The following is a 20,922-nucleotide window of genomic DNA, read 5'->3' on the forward strand; positions in this document are numbered from 1 at the left end:
CTTCCTGTTTTGAATGGAAACAATCTGTGAAATATTTTCTGTTACGGGCAGGAAATCAAATGATCTGTCAAAAATCATAACATGTTATTCTTCTACGTTCTAAATTTCGGGTAATGAAGAAAAATTGTGTATTCGCTAGTATAATTTTTTGTAAACGCGAGTGTGTAGTTTTACTAACGTTATAAAAAGAAAACAGGTGTGTTAAAGCAACAGGTAAGAAGCGCGCTTTTTAAATTGTGTAAATATGCAACCAAATTAATAAATTAAAAAGTACAACTGTTAATTTGCTATTATTTTAGAAATCTTATTGTTCATTTGGTATTAATTAATAATGTGACTTTTGTTTATATTAGATTTTAAATTAAAACTTCAAATTTAAGTTTATGTCTGGGGACGTGGGGGAACTGTTCTCCAATTTCACTTTTAGTGTGTATATTGTGTATGCATTAGTGTGAGAACGTGAGGGTTTTTGCTAAAAGTTAAATTTTGAGGCTGACCTGCAAATGAACATCCATAAAATAATGTGGATGTTAACTGAAATACTTTATGAACATTTTAATGAAGTTTGTTTACTTTCTTAGATTTAAATTATTATGCATTTAATGTCGAAAAACATGCATCAGAGTATCCTGAAACTTTGCAGTATATTTTATTAACTTATTCACGACATTTGCAATCTGTGCCTTGCCAAAATAGTGGACACAGTAAAATGCTGAACAAATTTTGTATCTAATATAATATTTAAACATAATTTGGTATATGCAAAAATGAATCTTTTCTACCTGTATTGTATTTTTATTTTATGTTTACGTTGTCAATTTTTTTATAATCAGATGATTTAATAGGAATCAGTTTGGAAAACTGCTATGGAATCTGAAAAGAATCAGAAACTTTCACCATCTGCAGTTACTGCTTCTTTGCAAATGGTGAGTAAATTTTGATCTTTGAGTTACTTATTTGTAGTCATGAATTTGAGGTGTTAAAATAGGAATACACAAAACATGTAGCTAATAAAGACATACACAAAGTAATTGCGCAAAAAGGTAAGCACTATAATTAATTTTATGTATTATTAAATGAAATTTAGCTTTACTAGAATTTGCTTATTTTCTGCAAACAGCAAACACTGTCATAAGTTTTATGTATTATTAAACGAAATTTAGTTTTACTGAAATTTACTCTTTTTAAAAACAGGAATATATTTTTATTTAGAGAATAATTGGCATATATATCTTAAAAAATCAGATTCTATAGTAGAATTGGGTGCCCCTTCGATTAGCGACAAATTTTGTTACATTTTGACGATGAAACCTCATTTCTGGTTACCATGATTGTTTTAGCTTCCTGATCTTGTTTAAATGAAAATGTATTAATGTGTACATGATGCAGTGCAATTCTCTGATGTTCTTTGAAGTGAAAATAGATCAATGTGTGCATGGACACAGAGTTTGTGTAATTCTTTGACTTCTTATTTTGGTTTTGTGTAGCGGCCATCTTGAAATTGTGCCTTCTTGGCGCCGATCTTAGCATCAGTAAAGAATCGCCAAAAAACAAGGGGCACCCAATTGTAAACTTTTACCAAAAATCAATGCAAGTAAATTAATAAATGAGATTTCTTTAAAACTGGGACCTTCCATGGCTAATTTTTCTCTTTTATTATCTAGATTCCAAGTATGGTACAAAAATGGCACTCTTAACTTTATCCATCTACACTGCTATTTTAGGTTTAATCCTAGTATCCGGTGCACAAGGGATTTGGCGACTTTATGATGAGCAGTAAACGGGACATATACGATGAGTATTTAAACGGGTCATTTTGGTGTTGGCGATAATTTTCAAAATCGCATCAAGGATGCACCGTATACTAGGATTTTACCCTATTTTCTCATAAATTAAAAAAATTTGCACGAAAATGCAAAAAAATTCTGTGAATCTTTAAACTTGGTAAAAAGCACATATATGAAATTACCTGATCGCGAAAAAGGGTTGATCTTTACATTATGGTAACTTGGCGTTTTTTTGGCGACCAACTCTCCTACAGCAACCCTCTATTTTTTTTCCCGCCGCCATTTTGTCTTCACGAAGTAAAGACATGTTTCTTTTCTTTTTATCTACTGAACACTTCTTCCAACAATCTACTAGCCAAATTACACTTATGCTAGAAATTTTATCTAACAAAACTGCTTAATCATGACAAATATTCACTGCAAAATTGGGAAAAAGTGCACAATACCATACTCATTACGCGTTTTTCAAAATAACACATACACATAAACCATGTACACACGACTTATCTTTACTTAAAAAAACATCCCAGAATTGCACAAAAATGGCATTGCGCACACTCTTCACTATATCCACGTACACTGCTTTTTTCTCATAAATTAGAAAAATTTCACGAAAATATATGACAATTTTCTCAATCTTTAAACCCGGTAAAAAGAACATATATAAAATTACCTGATCACTAAAAAGTATTTACCCTTTCCAAATATGAACATTTCCACATATAAAATAAATAAAATATCCAAAAACTTTTACCTCTAAATCATCTATTACATTATACACGTCACCAACGAATTCATACCGCAACCATTACAAATACTTAGTGTCAGATATTTAAATTATTTCCATGCACGTTTACTTCAACTAAAACGTATACCAAATTCCTGCAAACATAAAATTCACAAAATAACTATCATTTAATTAAAATATAATTAAATTCAAAAACACTACTTAAAATATAAATGAGCACATACATTAAATTAATACATGCATAAATACCCATTTCGAATTCACTTTAGTTACGGCCATGGGATCCAAAAATTCACGAACACTGTTTCACACAACACAGAATAAAGCCAAATACAAAATTTCCAGATTTTTTCCTGATTTCCCCTCTTTTCCGATTAAAGAACCGTAATTCGTCCATTAATATCACATGACATATCCCATGATCTCTCATTTCCCTCACACAAAATAATGCGTAATCGGAACTGAGTACTGCTCACATTATTACCAAAGTCCCAGGTAGTAACCTTTATCGCCTCCAAAATGTCGCCAAACTACCAGTTACATATTGTAAAGATCAACCCGAAAAAGTATATACCCTTTCCAAGGATGAACATTTCCACGTATAAAATAAATAAAATATCCAAAAGCTTTTACCTCTAAATTATCTATTATATTAAAAACGTCACCAACGAATTTATACGCAAACATTAAAAATAGTTACAAATACTTAGTGTCAAATATTTAAATTATTTCCATACACGTTTACTTCAACTGAAACGTATACCAAATTCCTACAAACATAAAATTCACAAAATAACTATCATTTAATTAAAATATCACTAAACCATGTACACGTCGACTTATTTTTACTTAAAAAGGTAAGCACTATAATTAATTTTATGTATTATTAAATGAAATTTAGCTTTACTAGAATTTGCACAAAATTCTAGTAGTCTTTTTACTAGTATTCTAGTAAAAAAAATTTTACAGAATTGCACAAAAATGGCATTGCGCACACTCTTCACTATATCCATGTACACTGCTTTTTTTTTCATAAATTAGAAAAATTTCACGAAAATGCATGAAAATACTCAACGTATACTACTCAAACGTATTCCAAAATACTACAAACATATAACTCACAAAATCACGATCATTAAATTAAAATATAATTAAATTAAAAAACAGTACTTAAAATATAAATAAGCACATACATTAAATTAATAAAAATTAAATTACAATTCTAATTACTTTAAACTAGATCATTGCTAATAACAATTTTCCAATAATACCATTTTAATTTATTTACTCCTTACATTTAGAACAATGCATAAAAATAATATCCTCAAATGATTAAAAATACTAACTTACATAATCTTCTTCAGAATCTTCATTACGTGGCACGCACACTTCCCTACAGAAAGAGTTCCAATCGGCTGCAATACTACTGCTAATTTCTAAATCCGAAATCCAGTACTCAACTTATTATTAATTATTACGTATTAAAATTTAGAATTCACTTTACATAGCGCCATGCAATCCGAAAATTAATCAACACTATTTCACACAACACACAATGAAGCTTAATACAAAATAATTTTTCCAAATTTACCCCCTTTTCCGATTAAAGAATTGTAATTCGTCCATTAATGTCACATGACATATCTCATGATCTCTCATTTCCCTCACACAAAATAATGCGTAATTTGAACTGAGTGCTTCTCACATTATTACCAAAGTCCTAGGTAGTAACCTTTATTGCCTCCAAAATGTCGCCAAACTACCTGTTACCATATTCCAAAGATCACCCCATTTTTGTAATAAATCCAAACTTGAAACTCATTTCTTAAAATAAAATTCCAATATCAGTAATCTACTTATAAAAATAAACTTAATCTTTGTAAATGTTAATTTCCAATAGTTAAGCCAAATACTTTAAGAAAGATATAAGATCATTCTTTTAATAATAGTAAATATTAAATTCTATAATCAGTTGAGAATATTAATTGAAATTAAATAAAAAATCATCAGCCTAAGAACTTCCATGTATAGAATACTTGTTTGTTGGTCACAGAAATTTAATTCTAAATTTAGAGAAATATATTGCAAGACAACATGGCTAATTGGGAAAAACATACTTATTTCAGTAATTTAGCTGATTATTTTTGCTTCATAACAACTGTAATCTTTATATCGGTAAAAAATTACACCTCTTGTAAAAGATTCTTTTTTGTAGCATTTTTGTGTAGGATTGAAAAAAATATTATCCTAAGATTGATTCCCAGGGATAATTTTGATTTAAACAGAAAATAATTCACTGTCCCACTTTGTGCTTTCTTCCTAAATTTTAATTGAGTACCTTTATATTTTTAATTAACTGATATCTGCAAGCTGATTTTAAATTTATACTAAGAGGTTTCACCCCTCTTTCTCTCTCTCAATTAACTGCTAAAATAATCGGTGTGATTTTAATTCATCAGAAATTAAGGACTTTCATTTCTTTTTGATTTATTTATATATCTCCATCTCTAAATTTATTTATTGATATTTTCTTTACAATTTATTTATATATATATTTTTATATATTTATTTAGAAGTCTTTTAGATAGATACTGATGCTTCAAATACAAAGCAAGAGCTCATCACAATTTCTGTGCAAATGAACTTGTATGAAGTTTCAGTGGTATATTTAGTAACAGATATAACACAAAAAAATTTTGTAATTAAAAATATCTTGTTAATCAAATGAGGAATTATATAAACTGTAAAAAAGTTAAAAAATTCTTCATATGATGAAACTAAATTGTTAAGATATTCATTCAATTATTAAGATATTTTGCATAATTATCTCCCCCCCCCCAGTTTAAAATTTTTTAATATGTATCTACTTATCTGATTGATTAAAAAGGCTAATGAACCAGTGAATCTTATAATAACTGAAAATGGACTTGTATTTGTAATTTTTGGCTGATCTATTTAAATTTGATGAATAAAATGAGAATGTCAAAATAATTGGAAACAGTAATACATTTTTAATTCTTAATACAGAAATTGGTGTGTACGTCTTGAACAAAATTAAACAAAACAGAAAGTTTCCAACTTTATAACAACGGATTTAGTTTTTTATATTTTTTATAATTTTGTGAAACTAAATGTTTTATATATGTTAAAACTCTGTCATTAGCAATTAATTTGTCTTCTATTTTCATGCTCTGTGTTTTTTAATAAAAATCAATAAATATCAGTAGTTTTCTTTAAAACTTTACAGTTGTTATGTAGTTTTTTAAAGTTCTGAAATTGCATAAATTTATTGGAGAAGGAACTTTTTTTTTAGATGTTATGTTCCTAGGTTCTTCCCAAGATTTAATTGAAAGATATTCGTGGTCTCTGTAGTCAGAATGGATCTACTACTTGAACAACCAAATCCAGCAAATCGCTTCAGATAATGCGGCACAAAGCCCGAGACTTAAAATCGTAGGATCTTCGGTGAAATGAAGTTCAAAATATTATTGGAAGCAAAAATGGTGTTATTTTCTGGATTTAAATTTCTCCAGTTTAACAAAGTTAGGAGTAGTACTCTGCTGACGTAATATGTGTATAATTTTCTTCTGTACAGAGATTTTTATTACAGTTCCGACTATATACTTTGATGTCTTTACACATTAAAAACTTATACATTTTGTCTTTTCATTTCAATATATTTTAAGTATAAAGTTACAAAATTTTATTTTATTTAGTAATGTAATTATGACAAAATTTCGTAAGAGTTTCTCATCGAAAGGAGATTTTTTTATGGTTTTAATATTTATACTTTTTCTTAAAAAAAAAATATGCAAAGAAACTTGTAACAGCCATAGAGCCACGTTTGTTGACGTTCACTTGTTTAATCACACGCGCACTTCAGCAAATTGCCACTTCTGAAAACTGTTGCCATTCGACGTGGCATAAGATTTATCTTTGATGTTTTAATACTTTCATACTTACAACTAGAGTAATAATTTTATCGCGGCGCTAAGCAATTTCTGATATTTCTCGAATATCAATGAAATGTGAAAATTTCAGGTTTTGTCCTGCCATTTCTGAAAATCTTTTATAATTGCTCGATTTTTTTTTTCATCCTAATAAAGTTTACTTGAAACGTATTCTTTTAATTATTTCTAGTATGAAATCCATATCGAGAAAGTTAAATTTTGAATTACTTCCCTGTTTTACTAGACTTTGGGATTATGGAAAAATTAGTTTCCCTAAATTACATAAAATCTCCTATTGATGCATATAAATGTTAAAAAATAGTTTTCAAAACAAAAGGTGCTTTTATTAAATTTAGAAACTGAATGTATAGTGATGGAAATATATTAAAGTACACCATAATGTGTCAAAACTTTTTTCACATGAATGGAAATCTTTGATCTCATACAACACATTGATTACACTGTCAGAATTTGATACGTTTATAGAGATTTTGGTTCTAAAATGATAATACATTGGTTAGATATTACTGTAATGCGTATATAGAGTAACATAGCTACCGTTAAATAGCTAACAGTAAGGTCCACTTTAAAATGGACTGTAAATCCCAGAAAAATAATTACATAAAAGTCAATCATGATGAAAAGCCCAACTATGAGGAAGCCTTTATTAGTGAGTGTCTCACTGTGACTAATAATGATACATGAACAATCGAAATTGGAGCTACTCAGCATATTACAAACAAAATTGACTGGTTTCAATCATATACAAAACTTGAGCGTCCAATTGAAGTAAGAGTTGGTAATAATGCAACAATGAAAGCTTATGGACATGGTGCTATATCACTTGAAATGTTAGTACAGAGCACATGGATAAGCAGCTTCATGGAAAGTGTATTATATGCCCCTGATGCTGCAAGAAATTTATATTCTGTAAGCCAGGCACTAGATCACGGATGCGAGTTTACTATGGCAAATGATAAATATGCATTTTTGAAATCAAAAAATATTGTTGGTGTTGCAATTCGCTGTGGTAACTTATCCAAGTTATTGTGCAAAATTGTATCTCCTGAAGTTGAGTGTTGTGTTGTGTGTCCCCCTGAAGCTCTGGTAAGTGAAACAAATTCTCTTCAAGTCTGGCATGAAAGGCTGGGACAGTTAAACAAGCAACATATTAAATATGTATTACAGTCGCATGGTATTAAAACAATATTGGATAGTGATTTTTGCGAGCTCTGTATATTAGGAAAACAGCATAGGTAGCCATTCTAGAGTCGTCAACAAAGTGCTAAAGAGGTTGGTGAACTCATTCATACTGATCTTTGGGGGCCTATGGAACAAGAATCCATACGTGGTTCTCGCTATTATATTTACTTTAAAGATGATTTCTCTAAGTACAGAAAAGTTTATTTTCTTAAGCATATGTCAGAAGAAACTGTAGCTAAGTTTGAAGCATTTTGAACATTTTTTAAAAAATCAAACAGAGAAGCCAATCAAGGCAGTTTAAGTAAAGGTGGACTGGAGTATATAAACAAGGACTTTAAGAATATTTTGCGAAGAATGGGAGCAGAGCTTCGCTGCAGCACCCTTATACCCCCAGCAAAATGGAACGGCTGAAAGAACAAATAGAACACTTGTTAATTTAGTTCGAACAATCATGATTACTAAATCTTTGGCAAAGTCATTGTGGGCTGAGTTTGTCAACACTGGTGTATATATCTTAAAACATGGTGGAAGCTTATAAGTAGATGACAAGTCTTCTTTTGAATTGTTTTGAGGCAGAACTCCAAGACCTTAATCACCTTAAAGTTATAGGTACAGAGTGTTTTTATTCATGTACCTAAACAGAAGCAAAAGAAGTGGAGTCCAAGAAGTGAGAAAGAGATATTGGTTGGTTATTTAGATGATGCTGATGGTTGTTGGATATGGTTAAAAGGTACAAGAGAAGTAAAAAGAGTTAGAGAAGTAGTGAAACAACAACGGAAATGGAGATATCGATAGATTTAAAGCTCGGTTGGTGGTTAAAGGTTTTTCCCAAAAGGCAGGCATCGATTACTATGAAACGTTTAGTCCTGCGGTATGTTTTGAAACCATTCGTTCTATGATTAATGTTGCTGCTAATGAAGGTCTGGATTTAATACAATTTGATGTCAAAACTGCATTTCTGTATGAGACACTGAATGAAGAGATTTATATGCTTCAACCTGAAGGTTATGACGACAAGTCAGGCAGAGTGTATAGCTTGGTAAAAAGTGTGTATGGTCTTAAATAGTCTCCTCCTTGTTGGAATAGAAGATTAACAAATTTCTTGTCACATTATGGTTTGAAGGAGAGCAAGGCTGATCTATGTTTCGCAGTATCGACGAAGAACAAAAGTTGTTACTAGCATTATTTGTTGATGATGGGCTTGTTGCCAGTATACATAAGTTTAAAGTCAATTTATTTAAGGAATTGGAAATAGAATTTAAAGTATCTTATAAAGATGCTGAATTTTTTTTTAGTCTTGAGATAAAAAGGTTAAGTAATGTTGATATATTTATTGGTCAACCGAATTATACTCTCAAAGTTTTAAAGAAGTTTAATATGTTGGTTGCAAATCCTGTCTCTACATCTATTGAAAAGCGTCAGCTTGCAGGGGAAGATCATGATGATTGATAAACTGCGAGAAAATTCCAAACAGACAAGCTGTTGGTAGCCTGATGTACTTGGCTGTGGCTAATCGACCAGACATTACTTTTGCAGTATCAAAATTCTTGGAAATGGCTGATCAGAGACACTCGCCAATGATTAAGAGAGTCTTAAAATATGTTAAAGGAACAATTAATTTTGGAATATTGTTCCAAAGAGCCTTCAAACCTGGAATCTTGGAAGCATATTGTGATGCTGATTATGCGAATGATCCTAGTACTCAAAAGTCAGTGTGCTTCTAGTACTCAAAAGTGTGTGGCATGGTAATTAAATTCAGTGGTAGAGCTATCAGTTGGATAAGCCAAAGCCAACAGTGTGGTTCTCTAAGTACCACTGAAGCAGAGTATGTTACAGTTAGGGACGTTACCAAAGATGTAATATGGCTGAAGTGGTTATTTGAAGACATATAGCTCATCTGAAAGTAACCCCATCACTACAAGATGACATTACAAGTGCTGTTCGCCCGACTAAAAAACCCAGAATATCATCAAAGAACTAAACACATAGATGTCACATAGAATACATAGAATGCACGTGATGAAGTCTTAAATGGTGACCTCTATGTAGATTATATCTCTGGTAATGAACAACTTGCTGATATTTTCACAAAACCATTGCCAAGAAAGCGTTTTGAAACTCTAAGAACTGCTCAGTTTATAATTTATAAACTGAGTTCAAGGGAAAGTGTTAATATTATGAACTCAAATTTATTTAATGCATTTTATTTTATGCTTTTATCTGTGCATTGTTTCCCCGAAATATGTTTTAATAACTTACTCTTATTCATTAAGATTACATTTCAGTTTCTTTTCTAAAGAAACTGAAATGTAATGTTACCGCTTGTCTTCGCTTCAAACTCTGTAAAGGTAATAAATGCTTTCTTGGTTGTATAATTTATCGTCTGTGCGTATTTCAAAAATTTCAGAGTGACCGCGTACGAAAAAAAGGAATTATTGTAATCTCGAAAAATTTCGAGTATTACATTTCAATGAAAATATATATCCATTTTGATCACTCTCGAAGCCATTTTAACGATGTTTTTCGTGAAATCTGTCCGTACGGACAGAATAAAGGACTCTGTTTCCCCCCCAAAAAAAAACAGATTGTAAAATGAATTTAAACTGGATTCAAAAGTGATTGTTTTCATGACGTCTGTCCGTACGTACGTATGTATATATCTGGCATAACTGAAATGTGAGTAGCCGTAGAACATTGAAATTTTGTATATGGGACTGCTATAATATTTGTTGTGTATCTTCCTTTTTTGTTGCAGTTGGCCGCGCCAAAAGTGCACGCATATATCCAGTCTGTTACCCAACTTACTGAGTGAATTTTTTGTTTATTCTTATATGTTGGTAAATTGTTGAACTTTTTGCTTTAAAAGTGACTGAATTATGTTGTTCTTATGTTCCGGTTAAGGTTTTTAATGCCTTTAGTTAATCTACATACAATAGTTGCAGAATTATCAGCAGTTTAAAAGTTTTAAGTGGTGCTAAGCCTAAAGGGGCCACCATTTGTTTACATTTGAAACTCTTAGTAGAGTAGTGAATTAAGTCAGTTGGTGCACCAAATTGTTTTTCTGAAGGTGGGATCAAAAGTTAAGTTTCAATTTTGTGCACTGAAAATTTTGTCTTGCTGTCTACTGGCCGACTTATTTTCGCGTATAATACTCCCATTTTAATTATAAAAATTGTTTTTAACTGTTTTTAAATTTACTTTAGGTTTTTCTGTATTTTACAATTTTTAGGGAAGATGTTTTGAGTTTTTATGTATTTTTGCCTTGCTGCGAAATGAGAACTAAATTGATTGAATGAGAAATATATCTCTAATGAAATTGGAGGAAATATGTTTAAATAAAGTGCAGAAAAAAATGTGTAATTTAATAGGTCCTACAAGGAAGTCATGTGATGTCCACATCAAATATTTTATGTGGGAAAGCTGTGTAATCAAAAAAACATTTTTAGGTTTAAATTTGGAAATTTCAGACTGCAATTACGTTAATAGTAACAATGCATTAACGTAATTACTTGCTATTCTAACTCTTAATATGCAATGCTAACGTGTTCTAACGCTTAACATAAAATGCTTCCCTTTAACCCTTTGCGGCACAGTGTGTCCGGTCTGGACACACCTAAAAATTTCCTTCTGTACGCACAGAAAAATTGAATGAGAAAGGATTTGTAGGTTACTCTGAACCTTCTTTATTTATAGTAGATGGCAGCTCAACACAAATCAGTCCATATATTTTAGCCATGTTTAGTTTTAAAGACCTTCATTTTTCAAAGAAATCTTTCAGATATTTTTAGGGTATAAAAGAGATTGTTTGAAAAGAAAGTTTTTTTTTTTTTTTTTTTTTTTTTTTTTTTTTTTTTTTGGCTGTATGCTAATCTCTTTATTCTATATTAGCTTTAAATTTTTACCTTGAAATCTTGCCTAAAATCAAACGGGAAACCCTAGGTGTGCCCAGACCGGGCTCTCTAATCTAGGACAACTGAGAGTCTGTATAGGAATTTGATCTAAGGATCTATCCCAGGTGAACGGGCTGGGTGCATAATTGGTTTTCGTGGTTTTCGACGTTAGTAAAGTGAATACGAATTAGTTTCCTGTAGAAAATCTTCCACGAAGGCTCCCATCCTCTTGGGGAGATAGCCCTTTCTTGCTTTGCCATATTTGAGTAACCTAACCACGTAATATCTTAAAATAGGTCAAAATACACTAACGGTTACATAAAAATACATTTGAATTACTTGTGAATTTGAATTACAAGTTAGATAATACTGGATTGAGAATAAATATACGCGAAATAAGCAATATTGAACAGGTGTTTAGTATTTAGATGTTTTTAAGATTTAATTTTGGAAAATTAAAAAAGTTTTTCATATCAGTTCTTTGATGTCTTTAAGTTGTCTTAAAAATAACGCGATAGTTTTACAGGAAATGAAAAACTGTGATCCCTCTACTTCATATTATTTCCGAATATCTCTTGCAAATTAAAAGCTATTTATCTCAGTTATTTTTTCTGCTTTTTCGATGACGTAGAAACAGTGAAGTATTTCAAGTTGATGCGAATAAGAAACGCCGAAAGAAATCCTTTATTAGTCTAGAAATTGTTTTAAAAATTAAGCTTTTGTTACTTTAGTAAAATTTGTGTTTATGTCTAGGAAATTGGTATTCTTATCCATTCACAATTTGCACTTTTTGCGCAAAGCTTTGTATTGACGAAGTTAAAACTCGTATTAAAATGCTAGCCTGGTTTAATCGAAATCCAAACAAAAACTTCGTGGGAAATCTGGAAAACGTATCTTCTGTTTTTTTACTTACCACCCACCACTCTCGTCTGGAACCTATACGCTCGTTTGGAAAAATAAACTTTTATAATAAGCACAAAGGAGAACGAATCGAAATTTGGCTCGCAAACCATTTCAAGTGGTGCGATTCGAAGATAAAAGCATTTTACACTGTGTTTGCTCCGTTGTGTTTTAGTTGCTGCATGCGTCTAAGTTTTATAGGATGTTAACGAAGTAAGTGATTTTAAAATAAAAATTCAACTGGTGACCAAGTAAGTACCACACTTTGAAGTTAAACTACCAGAATTTAAGGGAAGTAAATGTATTTATTTTATTTTTTACGTGCATGTCAGACTTACTAAATTTCTGTAGCCAATGTATAGTCGATTAGAATAGATTATGACAAAAGCATAATAGGTTATCTCTACAGTGAAATCTTAATAAGCCGAAACTGAAGAGGCGGATGAGTAAAAAATCGATTAATGGAAAATTTAACTTCTTAATTTCAAATTATTTCGACTTACATTTCGACATTCAGATCAATTCCAGTAATGTAATTTATTAACTTTTTATACGTCAACAGCATATCGTCACAAATGCACGTAGAATTACAATAAATAATGAAAAATCTGTATGTATGTTTCTCGAATTGCACAGCTGAATGACAGCAGCTGAAGAGCCACCAAACTTTGGATATGCACTTTTCATGTCGATTTATTAAATGTCGCATTTGTTTCTCTTATTTGTTTCGTATTTTATGCGAATGAATTTTAGCGATTAAAAACTCAGATATTTAAAAGCTTTTGATTAAAAACACTTAGCTATTTAAAAGCAACGTGTTTTCGTTTTGCAAAGCGTAAGTTATTTATTTCAAAATTAATCAAGAAACTAGCAGTATGAAAGAAGTGTGACCGTTCGACGAAACTCAATATATTTGTCTTTCGAATTTAATAAACAAATTTAACCATTTAAGAGAAATATGTCGCCACATTTCAAATTAAAATATTTTTATCTTCCACGCGGCAGCGTGTTATCTTTCAGCAAGACTTAAAATATTTAGTATTTCTTTCAAATGTACTCTTTCATTAACTATCAGAATAAAAATGGTTATTTAAAAGCAATGAATGCAGGTTCATTTTAGTTTATTACTAATTAACTACCCGTGAAAATATATTAGCCTGATTTATTAAAACCATTATATTTATTTATTTTTTAGAATATCAGTTTTAGACGTCTAAGTCGGCCACTGGCGAGTAATTCTTAAGTTGTGCCTGGTGTTTGTTCTTCAGAGGATCTTAATGTTTTAGCGATTACACACATATTTCGTAAGATCCTTTTCTATATAATATAATGCCCACCAGCGGCCGAGCGGTAAAGTCGCTGAACACTGGTAGTTCGGTCCGAGGTTCGAATCCCGCGAACGGGCTGGCTGCATGGGCGTTTTCGTGGTTTTCCCCATGTGTAACGTGTATACGAGCCAGTTTCCCTTAGAAAGTCCTCCACGAAAGGCATCCCTCCCCTTAGGCAGATAGCCCTAGTGTGCTTTGCCGTATTCTCAATACACACATACACACACTATATAATATAATAATCCCAGTTGCTAAACATTCGTTTATCTTATTGCTAAATACTATGGCCAGAATGTTTAGCTATGTCCATTATGTCCACTTTGCTAAACATAGTGGATGGTTGATGAGCCTTCCACTATGTTTAGCAGTTGTTAATGTATGCGTATGCAAGTTATACGTATGCCATTGTAGCATTTAACCATTAAAATATTCATATTCGTAAAATTACAAGCAGAACTGCTGCTGGTCGAAATATAACATGCTTTGATAACGTGAATTCCTTTCTGGATGAAGACTTGGAAATCTAAATGAAATGATATTTACCGTACAGTTAGTTCACCACACTGCAATTTCTGCACTTTTTTTATACTTTTTTACCCGAGATGACTCACGCATAGATCTACCACTGACTGTGAGGCTGAAAACACGGAACGTTCGTAATTTATCCCAGCAACTGGCTGAGCTGTATGGAGATTTCCTGATCACCCTTGTATAAAAAGTAAAATCATTAATAAAATCTTGAAAAAGACAACGTGCTTTGCTTGAGAAGTAGCCCTAGCTCTTTCACCAAATTCACCAAAACAAATTAAATTGGGTACGATGAAATTTCATTTTAAGTGTCTTTATTTAAGTCTTTATTGTCTTTATTGTTATGTTCGTGTGCGTAATAGAAGAAACACAAATCTGCGTTTGACATTCTGTAATATATTCAGTGGCTCACATTTCTTTTCGGACACTTGTATGTTTGAAATTTATTTGCATAGATCTTAAACTACTTATTGAAACACAGACTCAAAAATATATTTTCCCCCTTCTATTTTAAGACTTGCTTATTACAAAAAATATTACAATAAATGCTATCAAAATATTCCATGTAATAAAGTAATTTATTAAAAAGCGTTAATCAGTAACTAACAGAATAATTTGAAATCCCCCGGAAAGTTCTGTTGAGATGCTTTGACAGACGATATTTCCCGTCATAAATTTTTGCTTTAAATGAAACAAGAATTATCGTCTGTATTTGTAAATTATTACTTGTTCAGTAAAATATATCAACAGTTCCTTATCTGAAGTACACATAGCAAGACACCACAAATTAAGAACAAATTCCGTTAGGAGTTTAACCATTTACCATTTTAAAGATTGTTAAAGTATTCAAAAATACTTGATGTCCATCTTTCAATTAGCTTTGACGTATTAAAACGATGGAAACTGCGTGGAACCATTCAAAGTGCACTCAAATTCTGCACTGCATTTCAAGCTAAGGCGAAGGAACCTGAGATTTATCCTACCAAAATTTAAACAAAACTCAAAAGTTAATATCGTAAGACTTGCAATAAACCGCGAGATTGTCAGAACAGTCGTAGACCACACATCTACAATCGGCAGTGAGCAAGAAAATTCTTTGTCAACAAGAAAGCAAAGAAAATACGCATGGCATATTTTCTGTTTTTTCTTTTGTGAAAATACATGGTAAGCAAAGATTTATTATATTGAAACAATATTATGTTTTCAGATGAGTCAAATTTTAATATACTTGGGTCCGATGGCCGAATTACTGTGTGGTGAAAGCCGAATGAAGAATTCAAAAAAATCCAAAAACCAAAAAATCTAAAAAACGTACTGCCTGCTATTACGAACCAGAATGGAAGTATTATAGTTTGGGGATGATTCGTTGCCCTAGGACTGAAAATTTATTTTTTTATAGAAAAAAAAAAAAAAAAAATGTGGATCAGTATAAATACAGGTAGCCCTCCTACAACACGGCATCCTGTAACGCGGTTTCGTTATAAGACGATTCATAAATTGCGAGAACCCTCCTACAACACTGTTTTCCTATAACACGGTTTCGCTCTAACACGATAAGAATCCGAAAATCCCAAGTAATCCGAAGAAATTTAAAGAAATAACGCACGAAGGTTTTCCATATAGTGCAAAGCAGTCGTATAGTTATTTAAAGCATATGAATCTTTGTTTCGTAAGTTCTGCCAGTTTCAAGATTCGATACACGTAAGAACAAATGTTCTCAGATGACCCGTGTGAACAAATGTCCCCAGATAACAATGAAGAAACGTCACTATTGCAGAAGGTGAACAACATGAGGTCACAATAAGTGCTCTAAAACACACATCCTGCGCGATCGGCTTCCAAAATTCGAATCCTCATCTCCATGGCCTGAAAAGAGTGTCTCACGCTGCTGGTCGGCACTTTGCGTCGAGCTACGGTGTGTTAAAGAATAACGTATACGTCTTTAAGACATTAAGTTTCAGTCCCCAAACATATCCGATTAAAAAAAAAAAAAAGTTTAAGAGGAAATTAATTTCTTTAGAAGTACAGATCTTGGACCGTCTTTTAAAAGGAGAAAAGACATCTCACATTGGAAAAAGTTTCATTTGGAATGAAAAAACAGTCCGGACTATTAAGAAAAATGAAAAGGAAATAAGAAACGCAGTTGCTGCAGGATATTCGACATCCGCAAAACGTGCAGTTCACCCCCCGGGGTCTTCCCAATAATTGAGAAGACGGAAAGACACTCAGCATTCAGATTGATGATAACTATCAAAAAAGAACTACGTTGGATGCTAATGTCATTCAACAAAAAGCATTCAAAATTTTCAAGCACCTCAAAGAACATATAGAATCCTCTGTCAACACAGATTTTCTGGTAAGTAAAGGTTGACTTCAAAATTTCAAATAGCATTTTGCAATTCATAGCACAAGAATTCAAGGAGAATCTGCATTGGCTGGTTATGGAGCGGCTAGAATGTTTCCTGAAAAATTTCAAAATATTATAGAAGAACAACCTGCATTCTGATTTAAGGTGTCTAAAAATTGTCTAACGCTACTTTTGTATGGTATGAATTTGGAATTTATGACAAAACCCTTGTTAGTTTATATATCTTTAAAACCTCGTGTACTTAAAGACGTAAATATAAACACCTTACCGGTATATTAGAAAACAAATCCAAGAGCTTGGGTAGCTGGGAATATATTTAGATTGGTTTTTAAATTGTTTTGTGCCAGACGTTGAACGTTATTTAAGGCAGAAAAATTTGAGCGTCAAGGCGCTTGTTACTATTAGATAATGCTCCATGTCACTCACAAGATTTGAATCATCCTAATGTCAAAATACTGTTTCTGTCACCTAACACTACTTCGTTACTCCAACCATTGGATCAAGGTATTATTTATGCCTTTAAAAAATATTACATAAGAAGAGCATTACAGTAGATTTTAGACGCAGCCGATTCAAAATAAATTAATGTAACGGAATCTTGGAAGACATTTTCTGAATCGACATCGTATGTTTGACGCTCAAAAAACTGAAAGCATCAACGTTAAATGCATGTTAGGAAGATATGGCCCTCTTCAGTCGAAATAGAAAACATGCGTGAATCGTCAGAAAATGACATTAGAGTTTGATAATCAATCGGAGACGAAGGTTTTGTGAATATGGCTATTGAGAACGTTCAAGATTTATTAGTAGAAGAAGAAATTGACGAAGCAGATTGGAAGGAAATGTCATCCGAAGCTGTAAATCAAATCGATTTTGAGGACAGTACCACTGATGAAGATTGTGAAGTTAATAACTTAAAATTAAAAAAATTAAAAGAAGGCCTACGCTTAACTGAAAATCTCGAGTTATTTTTCTTGAGTGCAGACCCTTCTGCTGAAATAAGCCGAAAATTGAAAAGGGAGCCGCAAAACTGTCTAACTCTATATCGAGAAATTTAAAATAACCTGGTAAGATCTAGTAAGTAAAGTAAAATTAGAGATTTTTTAAAGAGGGAAGAAAATGCCAGAACTTTAAATGCAGGAAGAAATTCTGAAAGTGAAAGCGATTTCATTTCACCGAAAAAACGTTCTCTGATGAACATACATATATATTGTACATACATATATATTTTTATAAAAATTAAGTTGTTTATGTATAATTAAAAAAATATTTGTTTTTAATAAGTTTTCGGAACGTAACCCCCCTTTTATACTGGCTCTGGGTCTCATACAACATGGCATTTTCTAGGAACCCATCTACCGTGTTGTACGAGGGTTACCTGTATATAAATATCCCTAAAGAAAACATGAAAGCAACTGCGCGTAAACTTCGAATGCAAAATACGTTCAAGTTCTATCAGAATAACGATGTTAAACATATAATCCTAAATGTTCGTTTGTGGTTATTATTTAACTGTTCTGAAGTTACGCAAGGTCTCCATTTTCTTTGGACTTAAATCCTATCGATCCCATATATGGAGTATGTAAAGATTAAGGATTATTACGGAGGAATATAATAAAATAGATATTCTTACACGAAAAAATTAGTTAAATCCATCCCAGAGTGAAAGAAAAGCATAATTTTATCTAAACGATATCTAACGAAATGCTAAATATCCCTTTATTCTCATGTTTTTATTAAACATAAACTGTTTGTTCAAAATGTCCAAATAGTTATGAGGTTTCAATTTCAAAACTTTTCGAATGATCTTTTTTTTTTTTTTTTTTTTTTTTAAACCAAAAACATTTTTAGTACTCCGAAACATGCAGGTTCTAAAAAAGATCAATAGTATACGTGAAAAAGCAAAGTCATTGCACTAACATTTAATAACTGATATTTCACACACACAAGTGTTCGAAAACAGATGTGAGCCAAACTATTTAATACCACAGTATTTCTATAGCACTACGTATAGTATTTCTGTATTACTGGGGCTCATAGGTTTTATCAAATCTAGGCATGCAGCGTGGTTACCACACGAAAACAGTGAACTTGAAAAAATAGTCGTTCCGATGAGAAGGAGGACGTCTGAAGTTTGTCACGCGCTTAGTATTGAGAAAAATTGAATTTCTACACTGTAATTGTGGCATATTACTTATCTAAAAAATATATATAATCTTTTAAACATCGAAAAATATCGCAGAAAATTATATGTAAGCGGAAATTATGAATCGTGTGCACCACGCTGAAAACAGAAAACTGTCGTGGATTTGGCGTTATGCAAATGATACCGTTTTAGGTGTTTTGGTTTCATTAGAAATTTAGTTTGTCTTCGCCGTTTTCACATCACGTGAAACTGAAATGTAAAAAAGCTTTGTCTCATTAATTAGAGTTTATATCTTGGTATTTTGTAAAAGTTTATATCTTGATACTTTGTAGAAGTTTTGATACTTTGTTTCTTTAATGTGCTGAAAGCTTCATAATTGCATATTAAAAAAAGTAAAGTACATTCCTCTCTTAGCGTTATATTAAATAACATTGATTAAATGTAGAGGTCATTTACTGAAACCTTATTTAAATATTTTGAAAGAATAAAGTTAAGCGTATAATACATAGTGAAACCTCTGTAATGGTATTAAATGTTATTAAATGTTGTAATAGTATGAAATTGTTTGACTGCCCACGCTTACAGTCGGTTTGGTATCCGATAGAGGCTCTAGAAAGATACCATTGCTTATTTATGTTCTCAGACATAGTGGTTACCTTTTAGACACGGTCATCTTAAGAAAATCATCTATCGAAAGGGACGCTTGCTTTTATTGGTAATGTACTGCATTCTCATAGTACATTACCGATAAAAGCAAGTGAAAATGTGCAATCGTGCTGATTGTATTCACTTCGCTTTAAGTGTTACTCTGATTCTTAACTGCGTAATCGTTTGATCATGACCCGACATTAAAAGCAATTACTGCGCATTCCTTCGTAAGTTGTTTTCGTTTTCCAAGATGATGCAACATCCTAGTGTATGCTACGTATCCTACACGTTGTGGCAACTTTTATACTTAATATCTACTTTCATTTCTGCTTCTTTTCGTTAGAAGCACTGTGATGTACTTTAAATTTTTCATGTCATTTCCGTAATCCCATTTATTTGTATTTATTGTCTCAGCGAAATAAGAGATATTTTGCGGGACGGACTCGTAAAAGCTGTTTTATGTTAGATTAAAACCCATTACGTGTGCTTGATGACAGATAATATTTTTGATAAGTTTATCAAATCCAAATGGGAAATAATCTACGAAGTGAATGACAGTGTTGAAACTTTAATTTTGATTCTAGTGTAAATAGGTATTCTGATCTGTGAATTTCTGACATTCGATGTGGATAGTTGCAGATCTACCAGGTACGTCACGTCCTTTCTTTCTTTTATTTAATCAGTTTGTAGAATTTATTTTTACCTTAAAATTACGAAAGTTTACGAATATGTAGATTATTAAATTGAAAAAGGTAATATTTTTTATTAAATAATTTCTGTTTCAAAATAACGAAGAAACAGATAAGTTATTTTTTCGGCATGTTCCTGGAATATTTTTACCTCCGAATGTGAAAGATAGATGAATGTAGATAGCAGTTTGTTTTGCCTTTTTCTACGTATGGATGTGAAACAAGAAAGCAGTTATCACAGTTTCGCTCGGTAGATCATATTGGATATTTCATAATTTTTATCTGTGAGTGTTGAAGTTGCAGTTCATAGTTAAATTTGCAGTCTTTTATAAAACTAGTCGCCGGCGTGGCTAGCTGCCTAGAATAGTTATAATAAAAAAGTAAATATATTTAGTGATTTTAATAAGCCGTAATTTCGTAAAATTTTTTTAATATTTCTAGTTATAGAGTCTCGTGATTTAAATGCACTTGTATTTAAATCAATTAAATTAGCAAAGAAAATATTCTTAAGAATTGCGTTTATTTCTTTTAAATCATTTACTTTGTTAATCTATAACAGACGCATTAAAGTTGAACGTTAAATATCTTACACGTTACTGAATGGCAACGCGCTAGTTGCGCAGAAGATAAAAGTATTTTATTTCAATCTATCTCAATGTATTTTTTTTTTTTTTTTTTTAAGTAGCTGAGTTTGTTGACTAAAATTGAAAAACAAATATCTATATTTTGTCGAATGG

At 31.6% G+C, this 20,922-nt stretch overlaps 1 protein-coding gene across 8 annotated transcripts in view; it reads left to right on the forward strand.

Moving 5' to 3' along the window:
• The first annotated feature begins 17 nt into the window (after positions 1-17).
• The window catches only part of LOC118186247 (uncharacterized), a 303,304-nt gene continuing 282,399 nt past the window's right edge, over positions 18-20,922 (forward strand). Inside the window, exons 1-2 of one of the 8 annotated variants that reach the window (XM_085814751.1) lie at positions 18-213; positions 846-926. In XM_085814751.1, the coding sequence (XP_085670877.1) occupies positions 867-926 (60 nt within the window). In that variant the 5' untranslated portion in view covers positions 18-213; positions 846-866. Of the gene's footprint in view, positions 214-833; positions 927-19,899; positions 20,145-20,922 lie in introns of those variants that run through there. The other 7 variants (XM_085814752.1, XM_085814749.1, XM_085814748.1 and 4 more) reach the window with 7 other exon arrangements.

Source organism: Stegodyphus dumicola, chromosome 4, assembly GCF_044657685.1.
Source record: "Stegodyphus dumicola isolate Sdum_Otavi_A_Nest chromosome 4, ASM4465768v1".
Lineage (NCBI taxonomy): Eukaryota > Metazoa > Arthropoda > Arachnida > Araneae > Eresidae > Stegodyphus > Stegodyphus dumicola.